Raw genomic sequence first — 25,693 nt, 5'->3', positions numbered from 1 at the left:
TGGCATGACTTGTCTGAGGTTCGCTTTGTTAAAGTCTCCTGCTACAATGAGGGCTGCGCCCGGGTCCTTGTTTTGAAGCGAGCTCAGCACATCATGTAATTCGGACAAAGCCATACCTGTGTCCGCTTAGGGTGGGATGTAGACCGCCGTGGCGATGACCAAGGTGAACTCACGGGGCAGATAGAAAGGGCGGCACTTAATGCTCAGGAACTCCAGATGTGGCGAGCAGCCGCTGGAGAGAGTAGAAATGCTCCTGGCATCACACCACTTTCTGTTTACCATGAAACACACTCCCCCACCTTTGGTTTTGTTTGACTCTGCCGTTCTGTCCGCGCGGAGCACAAAGAATGAATCCGACGGAGTTACGGCCTGGTCCGGCACGGTGGGGGTCAGCCATGTCTCCGTGAAGCACAGAATGTTGCAGTCCCTCATGTCACGTTGGAAGGTGACCCTTGCTCTTAGGTCGTCGAGCTTGTTCTCCATGGATTGTACATTGGCCAGTAGGACACTGGGCAGTGGTGCGCGATGCGCCTGCTGTCTCAGTCTGTTCCTAATACCAGCGCGTTTCCCCCGGCGCTTCTTTGTTCTGCGCCTCGGATGAGCGGCCCGTACTTTGTTGTTCTCCGCGCCGCGTAGAATCTCTGGCGGCCAGGAAGGGTCGGGTTTAAAAGTGTCCAAGATTAGATGTGCAACCTTGGCACCGATGTTTATAAGTTTGTTTTGTTTGTTTACTCGCTTTCATACATTTCAGGGAGGTCAGTAACTGATTGTCCATCTTCAGTTGTATCTATGGAGGAGTGCCTATGTACACACCACAGGCCTTAAGAGAGACAATGGGTAGTATGCCTGCAATGTTGATATGACTTTCACCCATTAGAACATCAAGAATGACACCTATTGACTGCATTATAAAGAAGCAGGACACTTAAGACCTGGCATTACTGTTCTGTCTTATACAATGGGCATACAGCAAGCTTACATATACTCACAACATATATTCTAAACCACCAGAAATCCTTTGAGGCCTTTTTTTAAACCCCAACCCCCAAACTTCAAGCCAAAGCTCATGGAGATCATAAGCTCAGACTAGCCTCTCATGATAAGATGAGAATGGTTCAACACTTCAGAAAGAAAACTCAAAGATTGAATAATCTTATTTAATGGAGGGAATGAGATAGAGGAGTAACACATAAGCAGCGCTCTGTCCCAACAGGAGGAGGAGAAATCTGCAAGAATGACAGACCAAAAAAAACAAACAAAGGAGATGTTTAGAGTGGGGTGTAAATGTGGCCTGGTACCAACACAACACTGAAACTATAGTCAGGGGCCATGGGGAGAGAGGGAGGAGGAGAAAGGATGGGTGGGTGGATGAGTTAAATGAATGTGGTGAGAGGGAATTAAACATTTTGAGGGCTGCGAGGGGCACAAAGGCTTATTATATCTCCCCTTATGTTACAATAATGGACGCACACATTAAAACAGGGCCAAAGATAACAAGATTAGCATATGTGCAAATAAATCCTCCTTTACAAGCCTGATTTCAGACAGTTTAACTCTTGGCTCTGTATGAGTGTGAATAATTTTCTTCAGATCGGCTCCCCTTTGCAAACGGAACAACAAGTGGGTGGAGCTTCTGTGCTAACAACCAGAAATCAATGACATCATATAGAGCCAACAGAACAAACAAACCTTATAACAGGGTTTTTCGAGCACTCTGAAGCCTGAGAACATATGCTGACCTCACAATCTGAATTTTTTACCATTTTCAGTATGAGGCTGTGCCACTGTAACAGTATATACATATATAACAAAGGATAGGCCCCGTTTAAGGCAGCAGATCCACAGGACAGCTTTTATAACCACTGGTCTCTAGTTACAAAGCAGAAGGAGGAGGGCGAGTCAGCGCAATTGGGGAGGCTGATGGGGTTTATTACATCCATAAAGATAGTATAAAGATTAAGCAGGGCCCTAGAAAACCTCTGCCATCAAAAAATAAAACATTTAGATTAAACATTTATTATTGCTTATATCTTCTTAAATTTTATGACCCTTCCTGATTCCACATCAGCCACTCTAAACCTGTGCACAGAAAACAAACTTTCTTGTACCATTTACGATTCACGTCAGGCAAGTCAGAACAAAGCACGCAAAAAATAAAAGTGAGAATTATTGTCATGGAATTAAAGGGTATGTAAAAAACACTGTGTGCCCCACATATCTCACGAACAACACACCCCAACTTTATGTCCAGTATGGGGACTAAAAGTCTGAGGGCAGCCTGGGAAAACCTGAAGCGGAACCTGACAAGCGAGCAGTTTATTCTGAAAAACTGTACCTGTGCAAGAGCTTTGTGACCATTGTGTGGGCGTGTGTTTGAACATGTATGTGAGGGCGTGTCAGGTGCCGTTGCCTAGTAGAATACACGTGTAAAGGCTGAAGTTCAGCAGAGGGTTTGATAACACTGAAAAGGCCGTGAGCTCTGAATCCTGATGATCACTTATCTGCAATCACTCACACATTTTACAGAAAACCTCAAGTAAATTATTTACTTGATAATCCAATAGGAACGATGGAGCTCATCTATGCTTCAGATTTTAATCAGGGACACGGTATAAAATCTGTGACCAATAAATACATATGTCAGTGTTTTGTCTTAACAGTGAGGCCAATGGTGATGACCAAATATTGATGATATATTCTGCATTAAAACATCTCAAAGTCTCACATACTGGCTCTGTGTGTGTGGCGTGTGAGGGTGGGGGAGAATAAAGTACACCACAACCAGTTAAAATATATGTTATTAGCCTATTGCTCATTCATAAGCCCAGGCCTGTTCCTGCTTTTTTAGATTTGATAACAATGACATCAGTGTCAGCCGGAAGATCACATGAGTTTCTGTGAAGGTTGAACGCATCTCACACACACACACACACACACACACACACACACACACACACACACACACACACACACACACACACACACACACTAGCTAGATGCAGAGAGACACGCACAGTCACCTCTCCTCTTCCATGAATATAGAAACAGCTGCACCTGCACCCATTATTTATATTACTCAACATGCATTATGCACTGATGAAACATTTCACCGCTCCCAAATTAGCCAAACACACACCAGGATTAGGATAAGTGTGGCCAAACCCTTTGTCCTCAGGTGTAGGTCAGAACTCTTCCGACTCAATGCATCTTTAATCCAAAGTCTGTAGCTCAGATACTGATTTTGGTTGTGGATCTGCTCTGCCTCCCTAATTATGGGTCAATCCATTTGATTAAATTCCCTGCTGTTCCATGTTTAGTTCATTTAGGAAAGCCGAAATACAGGTGAAAGGAAACAGGTCCTCAGTTCTGATTTACCGGCACGTTACGTTTAACATTTCCCATAAAGTTTCCAGTTCAGATACAATCATATAACTAGTTGTTGCCGAGTGGATTAAAGAATTCTCTTGTATATTTAGAAGGTGCAGGACCGGTGAAACGGAGAGCAGAGGAGGGGAGAGAAGCTGTAAATGGCAGAAAGCGTGACAGGCACACACATTAAGCTGAAATAAAAACTTGTGCATACAAGTTGGATTTTTAAAAAGAATCCCCCCCCCAAATAAAATAAAATGTTCATTTATCCAGTGCCGTTTGAGCAAAACCTCAAAAAACTACTACAACATCTTTGTGATAAGGGTTTTACCTAGTTAGGAAAAAAGTGAATAAAGACATGCAAATAGGAGCACTAACGCTGCCGACTACTGACTACACTGCTATCGCCATGATTTCTTTGACAGGAAGACCTAAGAAGAAAATAAATAAATAAAAAGAAGTCCCTGTCATCACCTTCTTTCAGAATGTCTCAATGTAAACAACATTTCAGGTGTACAATGAATACACAGGGTTGTACTGTTCCTGTATCTATTTGTTTAATGCCAAATCAGCTGCAACTATGGAGGAATCTAGAAAGGCAGACCTTCTGCACAGAGGGGCAAATATCCTGCATGAGGTGGGAGGGGGGAGAAAAAGATGGTGGAATGGAGGGTGGGTGAGGGCGATGACGCATAACTGTATGTGTGTGCGTGCATTGATTACAAGATCACTAAAAGAACCAGTCAAACCTGATTGACCAGGGCTCAAGATTCCACCCTCTCCATCTCTCTGGCTGTTGTGAATTTTTGTCTGTGCAAGAATCAAAGGCTCTTTGTAGCTAGCCAGCTTGTCCATATAGTGTCATATTCCCCACAATGACACATGTTAAGTAGTGAGTGTCATACAAACACAATGCAACCTCCTTCACTATGCTGCTATGCTCTTTATGCACTTTGACCATGAAACAACATAAGCAACGAGCAGACCGAATCTGAAGGCCCTTGATCATAAAATTACAATTAATGCTATTGAAGGTATTCGACTCCCTCAGCTGCATTAGTCATGGAAGCAGCAAAACATTTGTGTCTGTTTGCATCAATCTATAGAGGAAGTGTTTCCATTCAACTAAATTTCAATATCAGGTGACAGTTCACTGGTAATGGATCAGAACACTGTGAGGCTCTCAGACTTTCTGTACTCCATTCAAATATTTATTCCCTTGCAGATCTTTTTTGCTCAATTGTCACGTACGCATGTGTAATTCATTCTCCTGTCCTCATTCATTCGGCGACATAACCTGGTTAGATACACACCAATCACCTGTTCGGATTATTTGTAGTTAGGGCTGTGCGATATGACCAAAATCTCATATCCCGATATAAGAATTGTATCGTCCTGATAACGATATAAATCACAAAAATGTAACATTTTCTGTAAATTCTGTGAATCTCAGGCAGATCGTCTTGCAGGAAGTGTTTCCAGCTGCGCGTCATGTAGCTGGAGTCCAGTGTTTTAACCGATGCATGAAACTATACATTTTTAGACATAAGTTGTAATGGCCACTGTTTTCTTTGTGAGTATTTATTACATGGCGTGCTGCGGGGAAAAGCCCGTTCTAACGTTTGAGTCTAAGGTTTATTTTTTAGCACCTGGCAGCTCTTTTTTAATTTTCATCCGTAAAAAATCTGCTCTTTCGCGTGATTCAGTTTATTTTGAAAAGTCTCAACAGGATCTTGAGCTTTATTGTGAAAGGTTTATGTGGAACATAAACAAGCGGACACGCGATGGTGTTACAGTCGTTGTTGCTAACCACAACGCATAAAAACAGGCGCTTGTCCGTCCCTAGTGTGGTTATATTAAATATAAGAGAAAGAGAGAACTTTAAGAAATGAATCTAGCCACTACAGTGACCATCAAAACAGTGAAAAAAAAAAAAAAAAATTGCCATAAAGAGTTTATTTTGCAACACCACGAAACAAACGATAGCGTAAAATGAAACGATAGGCGTTTTTATATAGTCATCCGATATATATCGTTATATCGAACAGCCCTATTTGTAGTCATATATAAACCCTTTAATTTTTTAATTTTTTTGGATTTGTTTACACCTGCCAGCCCCGTGTGTCGGGACATGGGCGTGGCCTTGCGATCCTGTACAACAGCAAGTATAAGGTATCCTCTTTCTGCTCCTGCCTACTCCTCGTTTGAATCCATGCTGATTCAAATTAATGGACCAACCCCCACAGTATCAGTTGCCGTTTACCATCCACCTAAAATCAACTCTGACTTTTTAACTGATTTTTCTAACTTTCTCGCTGAAACCCTACTTTTATCTCCAAATATACTACTGCTGCGCGATTTTAACATCCACATGGACAACACATCAAATTCAGCCACAAGAGATTTTATATCTTGTCTGGACAATTTTGGCTTACACCAATATATGGACGTTCCCACACACTCCAAAGGACACATTTTGGATCTTGTTTGCTGTATTGGTGTCACCCCTAAGAATTGTGCTGTTTTGGACATGCCTTTTTCAGACCATAAATTAGTTTTATTCAATGCTAGTCTCCCACTATACAAAAATAAACTAAACCGCTCAATTACTTTTAGAAATAGTAGGGGCATTGATCTATCAGCTCTTTCCCATGGCATTAATAACTTACCTACCATTGATGCCTCAGCTTCCATAGACGACCTGGTATCTCACTATAACAATGAACTTATCAACCTCTTAGATACCTTGGCTCCCCAAAAAACTCAAACTGTTTCTTTCTCTCGCTCTGCACCATGGTACTCATCTGAACTTCGCCAACTTAAAGACGCTGCCTAGAACGTCTCTCCAGGAAAACAGGACTTACTATTCACAAGGACATGTATCTCAGTCATATACAACACTATAAAGAAGCTATTCATCATGCTAAATCTGCTTACTACACCTGTGTTATTGAATCTGCTGAAGGAAACACTCGCACTTTGTTTTCTACATTGCATAATATTGTTAAACCCCCAGATACCTTTGCCATACATACACACTCTGCCACAGTTTGCAACAAATTTATGGACTTTTTTTTTTTTTTTTTTTTTTACACCAAGATTGAGAATCTTCATCAACAACTGCCCTCGTCCTGTGAAATGGTCAATTGTTCTATCTGCATTTTTTTTTGTCCTTCTCAGCTGTGATCCTCTCTATCCCATTTGGAACTTCCCACAATAACTCAGCTATCTTCCATAATTACTAACTTAAAGTCATCATCATGTAAACTTGATCCACTGCCGACAAATCTTGCCCCACTGATTGCTAATATCGTACACTCCTCTCTCATATCTGGTTCTGTTCCTTCTTCTCTTAAAACTGCAATAATAACTCCAATACTGAAAAAGAACGGTTCAGATCCCTCCAATCTAAATAATTTCAGGCCAATTTCAAATCTCCCTTTCCTAGCAAAAAATTCTTGAAGAGATAGTGGCTGCACAGGTTCATCATCATCATCTCATTGGAAATAACAGTTTCAGTCCGGCTTCCGTTCATGTCACAGTACAGAAACAGCCCTAGTAAAAATCACCAATGATCTTTTGGTTGCAGCTGATTCTGGACTTATATCCATCCTCATTCTCCTTGACCTTACAGCAGCTTTCAATACTATCTCCCACCGCATCCTCCTTCACAGATTAGCATCTATTGGCATCAATGGTACAGTACTCGCATGGTTTACTTCTTATCTCTGGGTCCTTTACTTTTTATCATCTATCTCCTACCCCTAAGTAATATTTTTAGGAAGCATAACATCCAGTTTCACTGCTATGCAGATGACACTCAGCTCTACCTATCCTCCAAACCCACAGCTACTCTCCCACCCACATCCATTTCTGACTGTTTAAGTGAAATCAAGGTCTGGTTTACTCCCAACTTTCTTAAACTTAATGGCAGAATTAATTTTAATAGGCACCAGATCAAAACTGACTACAGTTCCAACCAGTCTTTCGTTATCCATTGATAACTCAGTTTTGTGGGCGATCGTGGCTCAAGAGTTGGGAGTTCGCCTTGTAACCGGTTCGAGCCCCGGCTTGGACAGTCTCGGTCGTTGTGTCCTTGAGCAAGACACTTCACCCGTTGCCTACTGGTGAAGTGGTGGTGGTCAGAGGGCCCGGTGGCGCCAGTGTCCGGCAGCCTCGCCTCTGTCAGTGCGCCCCAGGGTGGCTGTGGCTACAATGTAGCTTGTCATCACCAGTGTGTGAATGTGTGTGTGAATGGGTGGATGACTGGATATGTAAAGCGCTTTGGGGTTCTTAAGGACTAGTAAAGCGCTATATAAATACAGGCCATTTACCATTTAACTCTGTTGTCACACCCTCCCCTCAGGTTAAGAGTCTTGGTGTCATTCTCGATAGCACTCTGTCCTTCACAGCACATAAATAATATCACTCTGTCTTCCTACTTTCATCTCCATAATATTAACCGTCTTCGTCCCTCACTCACACCACACAGTACCGCCATACTTGTCAATGCTCTTGTCACATCTCGTCTAGATTAATGTAATTCTCTTCTCTATGGTTTACCTCATAAATCCCTCCATAAACTGCAGTTGGTTCAAAATACAGCTGCTCGTATTATTTCCAGAACTAGATCCACTGAACATATAACACCTGTTCTTAAACAGCTCCATTGGCTTCCAATTCACCTCCATGTCAATTTCAAGATCCTGCTTCTCACTTTCAAAGCGCTTCATAACTTTGATCCTCCATATCTATCCAATCTTCTCCATACATACTCGCCCCTTCATACACTCCGCTCTTCTTCAGCTTCCCTTCTGTCAGTTCCACCTGCTCGCCTGACTACCACGGGACTCAGAGCCTTTAGTTGTTCTGCCCCAAGACTTTGGAATGCACTTCCACTTGCTCTACGGACCACACACTGTCTCACCACTTTTAAATCACTACTCAAAACCCATCTGTTTAGAATTGCATACACCTGATTAGGCCATTTTTACCTTGCTCAGTTTTTATATTTGCTTTTATACTTTTATGACCGTTTATGTCTAAATTTAATGTTTTTTATGGTATTGTTTACGTGCTACTGTAAGGTGACCTTGAGGGTCTGAAAGGCGCCTATAAATAATGTATTATTATTAATTAGATTTCAGCTTTACTAACATTCAAATCTATTTTACTAGAGCTACGTCACTTTTTAAGAGATGCCGATCAAGCCAATCAAACCAATATCAAATATACATGCTGCCCCCCCAAATAATGTTATTTTTACATTGGTATTCTCTTTGTGTGAGCATGCTGTTTGTGTGAGCACCCATATGGAAAAGAGATAGTAAAAACTTATATGTGATTACTCATGAAAGTGGCCACTTTCTCATTACTTTCATACATTGTTTTGGATACTTACTAAAACATACAAGTTTCATTATATAAATTTTCAAGGGATCTTATATCTGTTTTCACTCTTATATGCTTTTCATACAAGTCTCACACAAGACAGATACAAACTTTATAAGATTTATATATATATCTTTTCCATATGGGCATGCTAAGCCACAGTGTGAAATAAATATCTGGATTGCATCCAGATATTGCTATTTGAGAATTACGCTACAGAATTCTGACCACTTCCTTTGTATCTTTATCGCAGAGCTCAAACTTCTGCAGAGAGCTGACATTAATTATTGTGTCAGACGAGGCTGGGTGTCACATGACTGTGGTGGTGATGAAGAAAACAAGTATTTGAATACAAACCAAACAGCAGTTTTGAGAGGAGGAATTAGCAGAAGTTCAGCCAGTAGCATGACTGTCATTTACACCCCACCAGCAAATCATGAAGCAGTGTCCTGTACATTTTACCCCAGGAGTCTCTGTAATATCAAAACCCATCTGTAATACGGGAAAAAAACAAAAAAAACAAAAAAAACAAAAAAAACAACCCTAACTGAAGTGTAGTGCATGTTATAGTTTCACAACTGTCACACAGCACACCGAAACCTCACCTCTCACCCAACTACCCAGATTTGGCTCTCTTTGACTTCAAGTGTTTAGCTGTTGATTTGACACGCTCGTGTGTCAATCACAAAAACACGAGAGAACTGTTCAGAACAGAGTGTAGAGAGTAATCTGAAGGAAAAAAAAAAAAAAAAAAAAGAAAAACAGCAGCTGCACATAACCCATTACAGAGGTGCACAAGAAAATTCCAGGACTTTAATGACCACACCTCTTATTAATACCTATACTCTCCCTGGACCAAAAGCCTAACAGCTTTCTCCCGTATGTTTACTCTGGTTTCCAGCCTGTGGTGTATAATATATTGTGACCATAAGCAAGACCCAAATCCAAAAGGCAGGAGCAAATTCCCCAGATATCTGACACATTTATCTCTTGCTCCCACTGTGTACTGCTGTGAGCCAACTCTTTTCACCAGACACTAAGATGTCGCACTCATTTCACAGCATTCCCCAGAGACAAAAGTTTGTCTAGAGACCTTAACCTGATGAGCAGCCACGTTGTACTGCACACAAAGTCTCCCCCTTTAATAACACTTTCGCTCCCTAAAGACGATACTGCAAAGTTCTTCAGGCCTTTTCATCTCCTGCACCTTCTCTGGGTGTGTCTGAAAGTCTTGTCTGTTTCTCCCACACCTTTAACTGTTTGTTTTTCTGAAACAACACACCTCTGAGCATATGCATGTGTGTCAATGTGTTGGGCTCTCCCCCTGAGCTATTAGTCAACCTGCTGCATCCACGAAATCTGTATACACACACATAGCCCCATCAAGGCCTACATGCTGGAAAGAGTGCTTTTATCATTGTGTAAAGCTAGAGAAAGAGGTGGGGTGGAAGGAATTTTAATGACTAATACCTCTCAGCTAATCACGACAAATAAAACAGCAGGTTTTCCCCTCCATGTTGTGGTATTTGTTTAACAAATATAAATATATATTTCAGAAGAAAGAACTCACACAGTTACAATGAAAAGCTTTTATTAGTAATGTTGACGCCTTCATTTATAATTGATAATCTGCATCACCTTAATTAGAAAGGCTTGGACGCAGTTTGTGGCTCCACAAAGTTTTTTGGGTTTTTCTTTTTTTTTTTTTTTTTTGGGGGGGGGGGGGGGGGGGGTCTTGTTTTATGACAAAAGCTGACAGAGACTGCCCTAAACCCTTAACCTAAGTTGTGGAGGATGAAAAAGGACATTATTTTTAAGGTCAGGGTACTTGGGGATAAAACTACTAAAAATTGTAAGTTGTTAAGGGCAACCACGTACCCTGAGACCAGTGTGCATGAACACAAATTAATATTTAAGGAATGCTGTGGTGAAATGAATCAATAAGAGAAAAGACTGCTGGCAGGCTTCGGTGTCACTCCTGTGGGACCTTTACCTTAATCTTTCAGGCATATGTTTGTTCTGTTCCCCTCTGACCATCCACCTAGTGCACCTCCACCTTGACCCCCACCCTTCCTCAGGTGTTTCTGTGGTGATGGCGTAAGCCACCTGAGGCCTGCACCTGTGCACTAATTGCTGCGTCTGCAGTCCCTATAGCAGCAAAGGTCAACAATGTTACTGGTAATGTATCACCATGGCGATAGAGGAAAGGCGGCGCTTAAGAATAGTAAAAGAGGTAATTCACTTGTACAGCTTGGTGGAGGGAGAAGTGATGACACAGGTCCTGGAGAAGAGGGCTTTTTTTTTGTTTGTTTGTTTTTTTTAAAGGAAAAGGAAAATGTAGGTCAAAAAACCTGCTCTGAAGGACAAAGTCTTTAATAAACAATCATTTCACTGCTCTGAAAGCTAGAGGCCACACACGTGGCAGTTAGCATGTTTTAATACTGATATTAAAAGGTAATATTTGGATCAGGTCCTTCCGTCTTCCTCTCTGTGCCCTCTGATAAAAGACAATCCCGCCATTGAGTGGGGAAAGACCTGTGCACACGAAGGTCTGCATTCCTACGATCCACCGGCTCGAACTGGACGCCCTCCAGAATTCAGTCCACAAAACTTAACAGCCACCATCATGGCACACCTGAGTTTATACTTTATATTCATCATCACCCACTCAAAAAGTACGTACTCCAACACTGCTATCTTAAATATGGCCACTCTCTGTTCAGCTGTTGTTCATTCATGTACACAATCCCCTCATTAGAGATTCACATTTAAGAATACAGCTACTATGCTCTCAAGTTCATGACTATGCAGCTCCTTTTTCCTGCATGTGAGGAGTTTACATGCCAGCTTCTGTTCTCTGTCTGCAGTTTACAGAAAGAACAAGTGCGACAAACAAGCTGAATGACACAAAATGGATGGAATGTGTTCAGCACTTTTGGGCCAGGTATTTCCACATACTGTCCAGAGGCTGATAGGCAGTGTTGGCTCAGTTCCTTCAAGACAACAGGGGCAGGGTCACAGAACAAAGTTGCACCTGGGAATGAATGTGCAGTTCTGTTTTCACTTGACCTGAAATATGCATGAAGAGAACTAGAAAGTGCTGAAGTGGATAATCAGTGGGAGAATTTATACAATTTTTGCAAAACAGAAATTGCTATGCAATTGCAGTAGTGCTTCTACCCTGTACTTCACTTAAGTCTGCTACAAATGCGCACACAAATGATATCACACATAATGATATCAGCATATGTGCAAGTAATCAATGAAAACAATTAAGAGAGCTTTTCTACTTTTCACTCTAAATGATACACAGGATGTGCTCACAGTGATGACCATGCTCAGAAGCCCCACCCACCTGCTGTTCAAAACCTTCTGTTTACAAAGAGCAGCCAATCAAAAGGAGGTTGGCTTCTTCTTTTTTTAAAAAAAGGATGTTTTTGGAGGAGGCAGAGGTAAGGTTCAACAAGTCCCAGTTTAATATAAAGAGGGATTACTTTGAAATTTGAATCAAACAACGTTACTCTATTAGAAGAACAACAGGACAGAGCTGTAAGAACAACAATACAGAGCTTAAAATATGCATCACATGTTCACTTTAATAACATGGAAACAATGTTATGCATAGTTACTAATCAACAGGAGAACTTCTCAGCGTAGTCAAACATTTGTGTAGAGTCAGGTCTAATAAGATGACTAGATTTTCTAAATCTAAATTTGCAGTAGCCTAAAAGACAAAGAAAAAAAAGAAAAAAAAGTATTGATGTGAGTGTCAGCAGGTTTTGTGGATAAACGGATCATCTGTCATACCAAAAACAAAAAACAAAAGTGAATGAAGTTAAAAGCACTTTCAACCTTTGAGAGGTTTAAAGTGCTCTTAAAAGAGGGTTAAAATGCACACCTATTGAAAAAGAACTCAGCTGTTATGAATACAGTGATAGATGCCTCTGCTCTCTTCTTACTGGTCCACTTCGGATTCAGTCCTCTAGTATATATTTAAATTTAAAAAAAAAAAAAAATTGAAACAAATCAATACTGTTGCGAATGAGTACTATTAATACAACAGTGAGCTTTAGTATCATTTAGTATACGAAAATCCTTTTTTTTAGCACCTTTAATGTTAAACTATCTATGGTTACACATTATCTGAGCAGTCGATCTCAGAAGACACTGCACTACTTCCTGTTTTAGTTTGTTTTTAAATCATGGAAAAAAAAAAAAGTAATTTCAAAACACCATTTGTCAGTAGGAGAAATGAACAACTATTACAAACCAGTTCGATTTGCTGATAGTGTAAACATTACCTAGTGTTTGATAGTAAACCTCCCAAATGCGTATACACATACAACCTGTCATTCACACACCTGGAAAAAGAGAGTCCTGCCTCCTGCTCTGACTGCAGTGCAGCATCTACCATCTGAAGATCAACTCTTAACTGGCAGTTCTTAGAAAGATTATCACTCAAGAGATGTTGCCAATCTCAGGTGATCTTGACATTTGAGTTTCTGAGGTACCGTTTAGAAAAAAAAAAATAGAGATTGAAAACAATTAGATTCTTCCTTCTCACTCAAGGATGCATGCTTCCTACTACGAAATTGTTGCTTCTAATCTTTTTTTTTTTTTTCTTAAATACTGCTGCTTCCTCAAACAGCACGCTGTACAAGCTCACAGCTTTCTAGATACAGACTTGCTTGCAGTCTTATAGTTTTCCTATGAGGCAGTCTCCCCTGAGACAGAGAATAGACTGTACGTCTTTCTACTTAGCAGGGGGTTAACCCGCTGCTCCACAGCTTCTTCCTAGAATAAGAAAACTAGGAGCATTCTTATGGAGCATCGACCTCAAGCTGGGATCAAACATGCAGAACAATTAATTTATTTACTGATGACTCAAAAATATAAATGTCTTAATGGGAGTGTTTTAGATGGCATCTAAAACAGTGGCTTAATATTTAGAAGACTATTTCTTTCTTATTACAGTTATGGAATAAGCACGAAATCAGTTTAGCACTAAACTTTGGTTTCTCTTTTTCTGCAAGCAGATTTTCCCACAAACACAGAAAGCCCACCTCTGGCTAATAATATAGCTGATAAGAATAATAACAGTATTGAGATTCATGTCTGAAGCCCAAACTGTGGTACTTCCACTGATTTTTCTCTCCAGTCCACACAAATGTATATCACATTTATCACTAAACGGTTGATTTATTAATTTGTTTCCATCAAAAAACAAAGAACTAAAACTGCTTTAAAGTCTCAGAGTGTGTTTCTGCACTGGTGATGTGACAATGCCAGTTACAGCCAATCAGCAAATTATTAAAGAGAAAAAACAAAACAAAACACACACATTCGCAGCAGTTTCATTGGGAAGGGAGAGGGTGAGCAGTTCGTCAGCCATGAATAGAGAACGAACTATACAAATGTGATCTTTCACTGAAATGACTGGAATATCCTGTTGAGTCAGTTGGTCTGTCATGTGACCTACGTGTTCATACTTTCAGAATTTCACACCCATGGTAAATCAATAATTAGTCATCATTCAGAAAAGTAATCTAGTGACAACATAATCTACTCTTGGCGTTATATGATATTAAGAGCACATATCTTTAAGATCTGACCTGAGCTGACCCAGCAAGCCTGATTTTTTTTTTCCTGCTAAATGAATGATTAGAGAGACAATCCAGCACATAACAGCAGGGTGCAAGATGCTAGCAGGCAAGGCATACACATACGTACGTGTGTACGTGTGTGTGTGTGTGTGTGTGTGTGTGTGTGTGTGTGTGTGTGTGTGTGTGTGTGTGTGTGTGTGTGTGTGTGTGTGTGTGTGTGTGTATGTATATATATATATATATATATTTATATTAGGGGTGCAACGATACACAAAATTCACGGTTCGGTTCGGTTCGGTACTTTGGTGTCACGGTTCAATATTTTTTCGATACAAAAAAATGTTCATGCCTTTTTAATTTGTCATTTATTAAAATTATAAATATATATTTTAACTCAAAAGTACAGTTTTTAAATTTAACCCTAAACCTTGTGCGTGCTTTTTATTTTGACAGCGAATGCGCACCTGCGGACCACTTATGTGCAGCCCTGGTTATTTAGCTCGTCATATTGCAGCCACAGAAATTATTTTGTCCATGAAACCATAAAGCTGCACTTTCTTTTTGCCTTATAGTCTCATTTGTCATAACTTCTCCGTTTTGTGGTAAGCTTTTCTTTGGCTGTCACTTCTTCACCCTGACCTGTCTTATTTGGCTCAGCAGAACTAAAATATATATTCTGCTGGTTTTACACACGCACTCACATAAGCTCAGCGATTCTCTGCGCGATCAACCTCTCACATGTTTAAGCTTGCTGCGGGAGATTGCACTTGTCATGTTTGCATAGTAAGCTAACGATTAGTAAGCTAATGATTAATAAGACGATGTCAGAGGAATTGGTGCGCAAATTATCATCACTCACAGATCAGTGCTGTCGCTCTCTATACACAGTTCGCACGATTGCAAAGTGAAAGCAAAAAAACAAGCGCAAATTCAAACGCGATTTCAATATGTCACATATTGACAGTGGCTCACCGATGCCAATGACATAATTACCCAGCTACATTTCTGAAAGAATGCAAAAGCATTGACATATATTTTTCCTTCCTACAATAGCCCGACGGGCAGGGTAGCCCGTCTGAAAAAAATCGCTAGCCCAGGACGTCGGGCTAGCGATTTTGCGAGCCCTGTATCTGATTGAGGAATCACTCATCTTTGGAAAAGAGAGTTTATTACAGAGAAATGTCTCTTTCCAAAATAAAAGCTATACTATCCGCTTCTTCTGGGCTATATTCTCAGCAGCATAAGGAGAATCATGTGCTAACAGCTGTCTAAATGACTCGGCTAAAGTTAGTAGCATGCTTGTTGTTTTTGTCTTTGCACTAGGATGATGTCAGCGTAAATGTGCAGTCATATTCGTTGTGTTCCCACTAGTGCTTTCAGGTTAATCTCATTGAAATGACCTTAACGCCACAACACGGCAAATCTCCGTTAACGAGCTACCGCCGATCGCCCCGTGCATGGGGCTAGACGGCCAACACGTTAACGAGCTAACTGCGCTAACACACTAGTTCCCACCCATGTAATTGAGCATTGCATGGCACATCCAACATACTGTTTTACTTTAGTCCATGACTCGCTTACCTTCAGGGTCATACGTCACATGAAAACCAAAATAATTCCAAACGCCAGATCTGAATGAGGGTGGGGGAGGTGCCCTGCGCTCTTCCTTCTGACTATGCTGTCTGTGTTGAGCGCTCAGTGGATCTGCGCTCGACAGTGCAGCCTAGGCGGAGTAGTCGAACGCAGATTCACTGAGCGCTTTATTAGTCCCACAAGGGGAAATTTCAGATGAGACTGAAACCAGCTTTCTTGGGATTGGCTGTCCCTCACAAACCAAAAGGGTTAAACGGCATGTGGGAGGGGCTTCTGGGTTCAACACAGACAGCATCGTCAGAAGGAAAGTTGATAAAATAAATTACAAATGTTGTATTGTTCGATACATATGCGTACCGAACCGAAAGCACTGTATCGAACGGTTCAATATCGATACGAATATCGTTGCACCCCTAAAATAAATTATATATATATATATATATATATATATATATATATATATATATATATATATATATATATATATATATATATATATATATATATATATATATAGCGGTTTATCCTTCAAGCTCGGGTCCTCTACCAGAGGCCTGGGAGCTTGAGGGTCCTGCGCAGTATCTTAGCTGTTCCCAGGACTGCGCTCTTCTGGACAGAGATCTCCGATGTTGTTCCCGGGATCTGCTGGAGCCACTCGCCTAGCTTGGGAGTCACCGCACCTAGTGCTCCGATTACCACGGGGACCACCGTTACCTTCACCCTCCACATCCTCTCGAGCTCTTCTCTGAGCCCTTGGTATTTCTCCAGCTTCTCGTGTTCCTTCTTCCTGATATTGCTGTCATTCGGAACCGCTACATCGATCACTACGGCCGTCTTCTTCTGTTTGTCTACCACCACTATGTCCGGTTGGTTAGCCACCACCATTTTGTCCGTCTGTATCTGGAAGTCCCACAGGATCTTAGCTCGGTCATTCTCCACCACCCTTGGGGGCATCTCCCATTTTGACCTCGGGACTTCCAGGTTATACTCGGCACAGATGTTCCTGTACACTATGCCGGCCACTTGGTTATGGCGTTCCATGTATGCCTTGCCTGCTAGCATCTTGCACCCTGCTGTTATGTGCTGGATTGTCTCTGGGGCATCTTTACACAGCCTGCACCTGGGGTCTTGCCTGGTGTGATAGACCCCAGCCTCTATGGATCTTGTACTCAGAGCTTGTTCTTGTGCTGCCATGATTAGTGCCTCTGTGCTGTCTTTCAGTCCAGCTTTGTCCAGCCACTGGTAGGATTTCTGGATATCAGCCACCTCCTCTATCTGCCGGTGGTACATACCGTGCAGGGGCCTGTCCTTCCATGATGGTTCCTCGTTTCCCTCCTCTTTCTTGGGTTTCTGCTGCCTGAGGTATTCACTGAGCACTCGGTCAGTTGGGGCCATCTTCCCAATGTATTCTTGGATGTTCCTTGTCTCATCCTGGACTGTGGTGCTGACACTCACCAGTCCCCGGCCCCCTTCCTTCCGCTTAGCGTACAGCCTCAGGGTGCTGGACTTGGGGTGAAACCCTCCATGCATGGTAAGGAGCTTTCTTGTCTTTATGTCAGTGGCTTCCATCTCCTCCTTTGGCCAGCCTATTACCCCAGCAGGGTACCTGATCACGGGCAGGGCGTACGTGTTGATGGCCCGGATCTTGTTCTTACCATTCAGCTGACTCCTCAGGACTTGGCTGACCCTCTGCAGGTACTTGGTGGTTGCAGCTTTTCTAGCGGCCTCTTCATGGTTCCCATTCGCCTGCGGGATCCCCAAGTACTTGTAACTGTCCTCTATGTCTGCAATGTTGCCTTCTGGTAGTTCAATCCCCTCAGTTCTGACTACCTTCCCTCTCTTTGATACCATCCGACTACACTGCTCCAGTCCGAACGACATTCCAATGTCATTGCTGTATAGCCTGGTAGTGTGGATCAGTGAATCGATGTCTCGTTCACTCTTGGAATACAGCTTGATGTCATCCATGTACAGGAGGTGGCTGACAACTGCTCCGTTCCGTAGTCGGTATCCGTAGCCAGTCTTGTTAATGATCTCACTGAGGGGGTTCAGGCCTATGCAGAACAGCAGTGGGGACAGAGCATCTCCTTGGTAGATCCCGCACTTGATGGTGACTTGTGCTATGGGCTTGGAGTTGGCCTCTAGTGTTGTACGCCACATCCCCATTGAGTTCCTGATGAAGGCTCTTAGGGTCCCATTGATCTTGTACAATTCTAGGCATTCCAGTATCCAGCTGTGGGGCATTGAGTCATAGGCCTTCTTGTAATCAATCCAGGCAGTGCACAGGTTGGTCAGTCTGGTCTTGGAGTCTCGGCTGATTGTTCGGTCTACCAGTAGCTGGTGTTTTGCGCCTCTGGTATTCTTGCCAATTCCTTTCTGTGTCCCGCTCATGTATTGACCCATGTGCCTGTTCATCTTAGCCGATATGATGCCTGACAGGAGCTTCCATGTAGTACTGAGGCAGGTTATTGGTCGGTAGTTATATATATATATATATATATATATATATATATATATATATATATATATATATATATATATATATATATATACACACACACACTTCTTGCTGTTGTTAAAACTTTGTACCCACCCCGCTTTATATTTTTTCTCTTGTTTCTATAGGTTTCGTTTCATCTGACTCTTGATTTCTTCTCACTTTGCTTGAAATTGTTGTGAATTGCTTCAATACACTTCTGTAAACAGTTTACATGCACGGTGATCTATAAGTCAAGGACTTTTATTGTGAAAGGGAGGAAGAAGCCTCGTTTGCCCTTGTGCAGAACACATTCTGGTACAGAGCAGACATTGTGCCAATCTGCCTTTGAACCCAGAAGCCCCTCCCACATGCCGTTTAACCCTTTTGGTTTGTGAGGGACAGCCAATCCCAAGAAAGCTGGTTTAAGTCTCATCTGAAATTTCCCCTTGTGGGACTAATAAAGGTATATCAATCAATTCAATTCAATCCTGAAGGGCATGATTAGTTAAAATGGCTTCTGTCACATAAAAGACGAATGAAATACGGATTATTTTGACATGAGTCAAAACAGGTCCTCCATACACCCAGTCACTGACCTCAGTCGTGAACTGCATCCAAATGAGGCACAATTTAGTCTTGAAAAACTCGTTTTTACATTGTTTTTCTTAGCTGCTGTTGTTGCTTCAAGAGACAAACACCAACATCACAAACAGCTCATGTGAAACGGTGTGAAAATGTGTGTTTACATAACTGCCACGCAGATCCTCCATCAGCCATAAGCAAGACAAGACATTAAAAATGACAAATTAAAGGAAAAACCCATACGCTTGGCCTCTATAGTGTGGGGATCCAGTGGTAGTAAAAGGCAGGGTCTGGCATCTTTTGGGTCAATCTGACTCCTTTGTAGTCATAGCACCCTCACCCACATTTTGTCAGCCCCCCCCCCAATGCACATGCATGCATTGTCAACTACATGCATGTGCAGAACTCACAGCTGACAGACAAAGGGGTCCAAAAGTAATTTCCTTTGTACTTACAGCTTATCAGTCACTAACCCTCAAAGTCCCACAGAGCATTTTGTTAGAGCAGTTGTGTAAACTTTCTGTGCAGAGACGCAACCAACAAGCAAGGACACACGTGAGAGTGGGCAAGCCATGTAAATGTGAACTGTGTCTGCAAGAGATTTATGCAAACTCCCTCCTCACACGCACAGAAACACAGAAACCTGCAGGACCTGGCTGGGTGTGGATTTATTTTACAGAGACAGAAGGGGGCATGTTTCCCCCCAGTCTGCAGCCCCCCTCTCCCGGGACAAGATGAACCAGTTTCCTTCTCTCGCCTTCTTTCAGAAACACGCACACAGGCACAGGCCTTGAATCATTCATTAACAGGTCTGACCCCTCCACACCCACCAGAGCTCACCAAAACCCCACAGGTCTCTCATGTCACCTGTTAGCCCCTCCCTCCTCCACCTAGGAATTACACAAGCATTGCTTTTCCATCACCAACACCTTACTCCCGTCCTCAATGATCAATACCAGTTCCCTTTTCCTCGTTACCTAAGAAGGAAAACGCCCAATAAAGTCAAATGAGAGCGGATTATACACCTGTTGCTCCAAGAGCCCGGGACTAGTTTCCTTCTCCTAATTCTGGGTCTGGAATCAAATGAAGTCTATAAACACTTCTAAACCTCCTTACAGTAGAAAATGTGAGACTGTTGACAGCTTTTTAACAAGGTGTGAGGAATATTGATCTCACCTGCCAGGGCTCGTGGGGAGGGGGGGGGGGGGGCTTAAAGACGCCAAATGACAAACATGCGAGAAACTTCTGAAAGTTGACAACGGAAATCTGGGATCGATTTACATTTTTATGACTCTAAAGTCCACAGAGCTAAGTTCACAAGAAAGATATTAAACTTTAACCTTTCAACGGGTGTGTGGTTCAAAAATGAGATATCACTTTAACACATCTTTAACTACATCGACAGAAGATGCGGGAAAAAGGTTTTATTTCTATATCTATTCCTCTTAAGTTGTTTACTCTGAGGTCAGCGGTGTCATCCTAGCTAGTTAGGGAGGAAGGGAGGTACCTGTGCCTCGCCGGTGACGCTGTCTCTGTTCAGTTCCCCGATGTAGTACTGCTCCATCCACCGCCGGGCGTTTTCCGAGTGCCGGTGTGGGGGTCCCTCCATCGCCTGGCGCACGTCCTTGCCGGAGCGGCTGCGTATTAGTGCCTCCCCACCCGGGTGCATCCGCAAGAAGGCTGTCACGTCGTAAACCCTGGTCCCCATCAGCACCCAGCAGGACTCCTTGGTGCAGTGGCGGGCTACCTCCGTCTCCGTGAAGTAGCGGGGGGACGTGGACGGAGACATCCTGTTAGTGGAGATGTAAAAAGGTCCACCTGAACTGAAAACTGAGAGCAAGTCCTCCTCAGTGGACAGTCGACCTGACTAATGAACTGACTTTCGTAATGACACCGGAGGCTTTAAACTCCTGCCGTTCGCGAGACACGGACGAGAGAGGCGGGGTTTGTGAGGCGTTCACCAAAGTCGTAGTTAGTAGGTCTTAAACTGACTTACAATCACGTCTGCATATACGCGCATCGAAAACTTCTAAATAATATGCTACGGTGATTACTTATTCTTTTTTTTATGATTGCAGATTTTTAATATTTTATTTTAATATTTTATAACAGTAGCCAGAAAAGCCGTTATATTTACACAATAGCAAAAGCAAACCCTCCCCGAATACAGCATAACTCTCCTAAGCACCTGTTGCTGTTAAACCGATACAAGCGACACAACCGCTTAAGAAGTCTGTTCCGTGGACCCAACCTGCTGCTAAAGACTATTATAAATTGCTTTACAATATAATAGCTGAAAATTAACATCTCTCATGTTGATTATTCCAAATGAAACCGTTAAAGGACGTCAGTCAGATGACATCACATTCATAAAGAGGAGTCACGTTATTGGTCATCACTTCCTGATCAATAAAAATCTGGCGTTTGCTGCGCAGTTTTTCAACGTTAAATAAATATTTCCTTCCTTTTATAAAAGACCACGTATGTATTCACCCATGAAATTTTCATGTTAACATCAGGACGCGTTGAATGTATCATGTTGAAGGGGTAGTCTATAGTTTTTAAAGGGTCTCTGAAATTTCATCTAAGGTCGCTGTTGCATTCACGTGGTTTTGGAAAAAGTGCTTTTCCAAGTGTAAGTAAATTTGGTACTAAGGAGTGCTACAAAATCGTGTTTATGAATTCTTTTCTTTAAATAAACAAACCTTTTTTTTAAAAAAAAAAAATAAAACACTCGTTTGTAATTTGTTATGTTTGGCGAGAGAAGAACGTATCGTTGTTATAATGATTATTATTGTGTATTTATTTTACAGCTATTTAAAAACCAATTTAATGTAAATATTTAAAAAAAAGACGAAACTTTGGTTTGGACGGCCTATTCAGACTTTTTTTTTAAGTTATTTACGTTTGGATGCTAAATGAAAACCCCGATGTGGTTGTGAATTGTTATGCTTTAATTGGACAGAGATGCGATAATTACGTGAGCGTGAAGGCGACATAAGACCCAGCCTTTGTCCAAGAGCGCCGTCCTGCGTGTTTCGTTAAATATTAGTTAAAACGGTGTCAAAACCTCGGTGGAAAAAGTGATCGAAATATGAAGTGCAATTAAACTATTCTGTGACTCATAGTGGCGTCATATGACTCTTTGCTGATGATGGGTATGTCATGCCTGATAATGAATGTTTTAAAATCTGTGGCCGTTATTCTGCATTGAATGCTTTATCATTTTAATACTTTGGGTCTATTTTCCTAATAAGAAACTTTGTGGATGCAGGACTTTTATATATGACGGAGTGCTTGAAGTACAGTGTACTACTTCTATTCGAGTTAGACACCACTTAGTTAAAAGCATCACCTAAACTTAGAAATCTCATTAGTGGTATTGGTCTTGCTCAAAGGCATCTCCAAAGGCGGTAATGAAAAAAATTGCCTGCATAGCTGTTGGCATCAGTCTGCAACAACAGTGACTTTCGACCAGGCACATGTACATGCAAGCGAACAAAACAATAACATTCATATTTAATCTTTCAATAGAGTAAAATAAGCCGTTCTATACAATAGACATTATACACTGGAGTCTGCTATATAATATGGCCAGCTAAGAACATAAAAAAGCAAATCCGAGCATTTATAACAGCGTTATTATACAAGGGACTACAACCCTCGATATGTGTTGACCTGTTAGAGGGGTGCGATACCAGCAGGGGGCAGGAAAACATCAAATTGCACAACGAACCTCACAGATGAAAATTTCCAATCAGTCATTTCACACGTGATTAAAATGGACATTTTTTTTTTTCATTTTCATCTGCAAAGGTCGTGCGCCAGTGTAAAGGAGGCATACAAAAACATACGCTGCGATCATTGCAGTGTGACGCAATTCGATGCTCGACTCAACTGTCGAATGTGTAATTTCTATAAAACATCTGTATCCCATATGGATATTGTTCCTCACAGTGCCCCTAGGCCAATGCAAAGTTAAGAAACATAAAAACATACATAGATATGCCGTGATATTTACAGTTTTTTCTGATTGCTTAAACCCTAACTGTGATTCCTGTAGCACAATCTCTAAAACTATTCAGACTTATAGCAAAACCACTCACTGAGTTTGCAAAACTAAAAGCACAAAAACTGCTTTGCACTCAGTTTGCAATTTTGTAACACACACTTTGCAAAACTGTAGGCACAATTCACTGCACAACACTCAATTACCAAATTTCCAACACACTCCTAGCAAAAGTATACACATGTATGGCTATCATTAACACTAATTTGCCAACTGTCTGGCACACTTTCACATGTGAAAACTTTTTTAGATAATTAGTTCACTTTGCAATCAGGCTAAGCACTATAATACAGGTAAGCTGTGTGTGCGGAGTACAATGGAGGGAGCAGAAAGAGTGAGAAGTAGAGGAGGCCGAGGAAGAGGACGTGGAGGTGAAGAAGTAGGATGAAGAGGACGACAAGGACAAGGAGGAGCAAGAGGAAGACGAGGAGGGGGGAGAGGAAGATGAGGAGGGGGGAGAGGAAGGGTAGGAAGAGTAAGAAATAGAATTGCTGATGACATCAGAGCTACAATAGTGGACCATGTAATCAACCGTGGAATGACCCTGAGGGTAGCTGGCCAACGGGTCCAGCCTAACTCGAGCCGCTACACTGTAGCAAGTACCATAAGGACATCTTGAAATGAGAATCGGTTAGTACAGTCACTTCGCACAAAGATTTGTAGCACTGCCATATGCCAATGAGAAACACACCAATACCACTGATGTAAAAATACTGAAATTGTTACTTTACAGAATTGCTAGATGACCAGATGCTGGGGGCAGAGGAAGCATGTTCACTGCAGACCAAGTAACCCATATAGTCATTATGGCGATTGCAAATAATCCTATACTTGGAAATAAACACTTGTGTTTGTTTTGATGTGTTTGAATAAACACCAGTACTTGAAGTTTGGATCCCTCTATGCTTATGGATCTATGACAGAAGTATGAGCTCACACTGACATAGCCTACCTTGTGCACAGAGAAAGCAAAAGCCAGATGTGTTTTGTATTCATACCATCAGTGTGCAGTTGGCGCATTGTGTGCTTAGGAGATGATGGCTTGTGTGTACTGTTTGATACGGAAACACCATTTTTACGAAGGTGTGAAGAGTTAATCTAGCTGTGTTTGCTTTTGCAAGAGAACTACAATGTTTTGATGATTGGGTGACAGGTTTTCTTATTTGTGTGAAGAGTTTTGCAAAATTAGCCAATGGTTACAAAAAATGTGCTTAAGCAATCAGAAAAAACTGTAATACTAGTCTATTTTCCAGCTGCTCTGAAAAGTGTAATAACTAAAACCATAAACCATAGTATGATGCAATACTGCAGCGCTAGCAGTTAGTTATGGCACATGTACAACGCTACACGTACACGGCAATTTTGGATCACTAAAAACCGAGATTTTGAATACATTTATGATTTAAATTCAAATTTCTGTTTTCAGAAAAGGAAAGGTGGGATTTTTTTTGTCTTTCTTTGCCAAAGGTGTGCTTTTTCCCCTCCTTTTTTTTGAAGTGTGTGATGTGTTTTAACCACATCTTCTGTTGAAGGGGTCCCTTTGCGCCCTGCACACCTGGAGATAAGTAACTCACCTCACTCACTCACCATAGGGAGGAAATCCCTCATTTAACACCTGATCATTCCAGGTCCAATCCTCTCCGATTTCCATGATTTTCTTTTTCTTTATTTTCTACCTGTTGGAGCTTTTTATTTTTATTATTTTGAAATTTTGATGTTGGCTTACTTATATTTTGGGGTTATTTACAATTTTTTTTGATTCAGTAAAAAGGACTAGACTTGTTATTTCTCTTCTTCATTCTTCTGTTAAGTTTCCTACAGTTTAATTTTCTATTCACTGCAACTGAGAAATAATACTTACCTCTTTAGCATTTATGGAGCCTAACTCCTTCAAAAGGATAGAAAAGGTTGATAGAAATAAGTAAGACAAAGGGGACAAGATAGGAGAGAGCAGAGAGAAGAGCCGGAAGGGGGGCGCCCGATCTGGCTTTCCACACCTCCCTGATCCGGCGGGGTTCTTTTTTTCCCTTCTTTTTTTTTTTTTTGGCTGTTTATCTTGTTAAGTCAGCCAGGAAGAAATGTAGGGCCATTTTTTATAAGTAAAGGGACTGGTGTAGGACCAGTATGCACTGGGGTGGGTCTATGTTGTTTGTTTTTTTTACCAGAACAGCAGAAGCAGCAGGAAACAATAAAAATTGGTCTTTTGTTTATTGCTTGCCAAACTGGATAAATAAATCATAAAATGCAACTTTCAAGTTTTGGACATTGTACTTGTTTTGCCTGCGTACAAAGAATTACAGCAGCAGTGACTTGTTGATTTTAAATTATTGGATGTTTGGTTGGACAAACAATGGAATCACCACTACACTACCAATAAGATAAGATAAGCCTTTATTAGGCCTGCAGTGACCAAAAGAAGCTTTTTGGTCACTGCAGAAAGTACAAGTTAAGAGCAGTAAATATTAAGAAAAAGAAAAAAAACAATACAGTAGCATAAGATAAGATAGAATAACATACTATGCAAAATAGAATAAAATATTATATACAATAGAATAAGTACAATACATACAATCTGACAGCAAATGAAATAAGCAGAAATTCAGATGT

The 25,693-nt window shown here is 41.4% G+C and overlaps 1 protein-coding gene across 2 annotated transcripts in view; it reads right to left on the bottom strand.

The window, feature by feature from the left end:
- The window catches only part of fa2h (fatty acid 2-hydroxylase), a 38,210-nt gene extending 17,252 nt beyond the window's left edge, over positions 1 to 20,958 (bottom strand). Inside the window, exon 1 of one of the 2 annotated variants that reach the window (XM_080303448.1) lies at positions 20,531 to 20,958. In XM_080303448.1, coding sequence (XP_080159574.1) covers positions 20,531 to 20,806 — 276 coding nt within the window. In that variant the 5' untranslated portion in view covers positions 20,807 to 20,958. Of the gene's footprint in view, positions 1 to 20,524 lie in introns of both variants that reach the window. The other variant, XM_026172931.2, reaches the window with a different exon arrangement.
- Positions 20,959 to 25,693: the final 4,735 nt, after the last annotated feature.

The sequence above is a fragment of the Astatotilapia calliptera genome, chromosome 7 (genome assembly GCF_964374335.1).
Source record: "Astatotilapia calliptera chromosome 7, fAstCal68.1, whole genome shotgun sequence".
NCBI classification, from domain to species: Eukaryota; Metazoa; Chordata; class Actinopteri; order Cichliformes; family Cichlidae; genus Astatotilapia; species Astatotilapia calliptera.
This window is presented reverse-complemented; position numbering and strand designations above follow the sequence as displayed.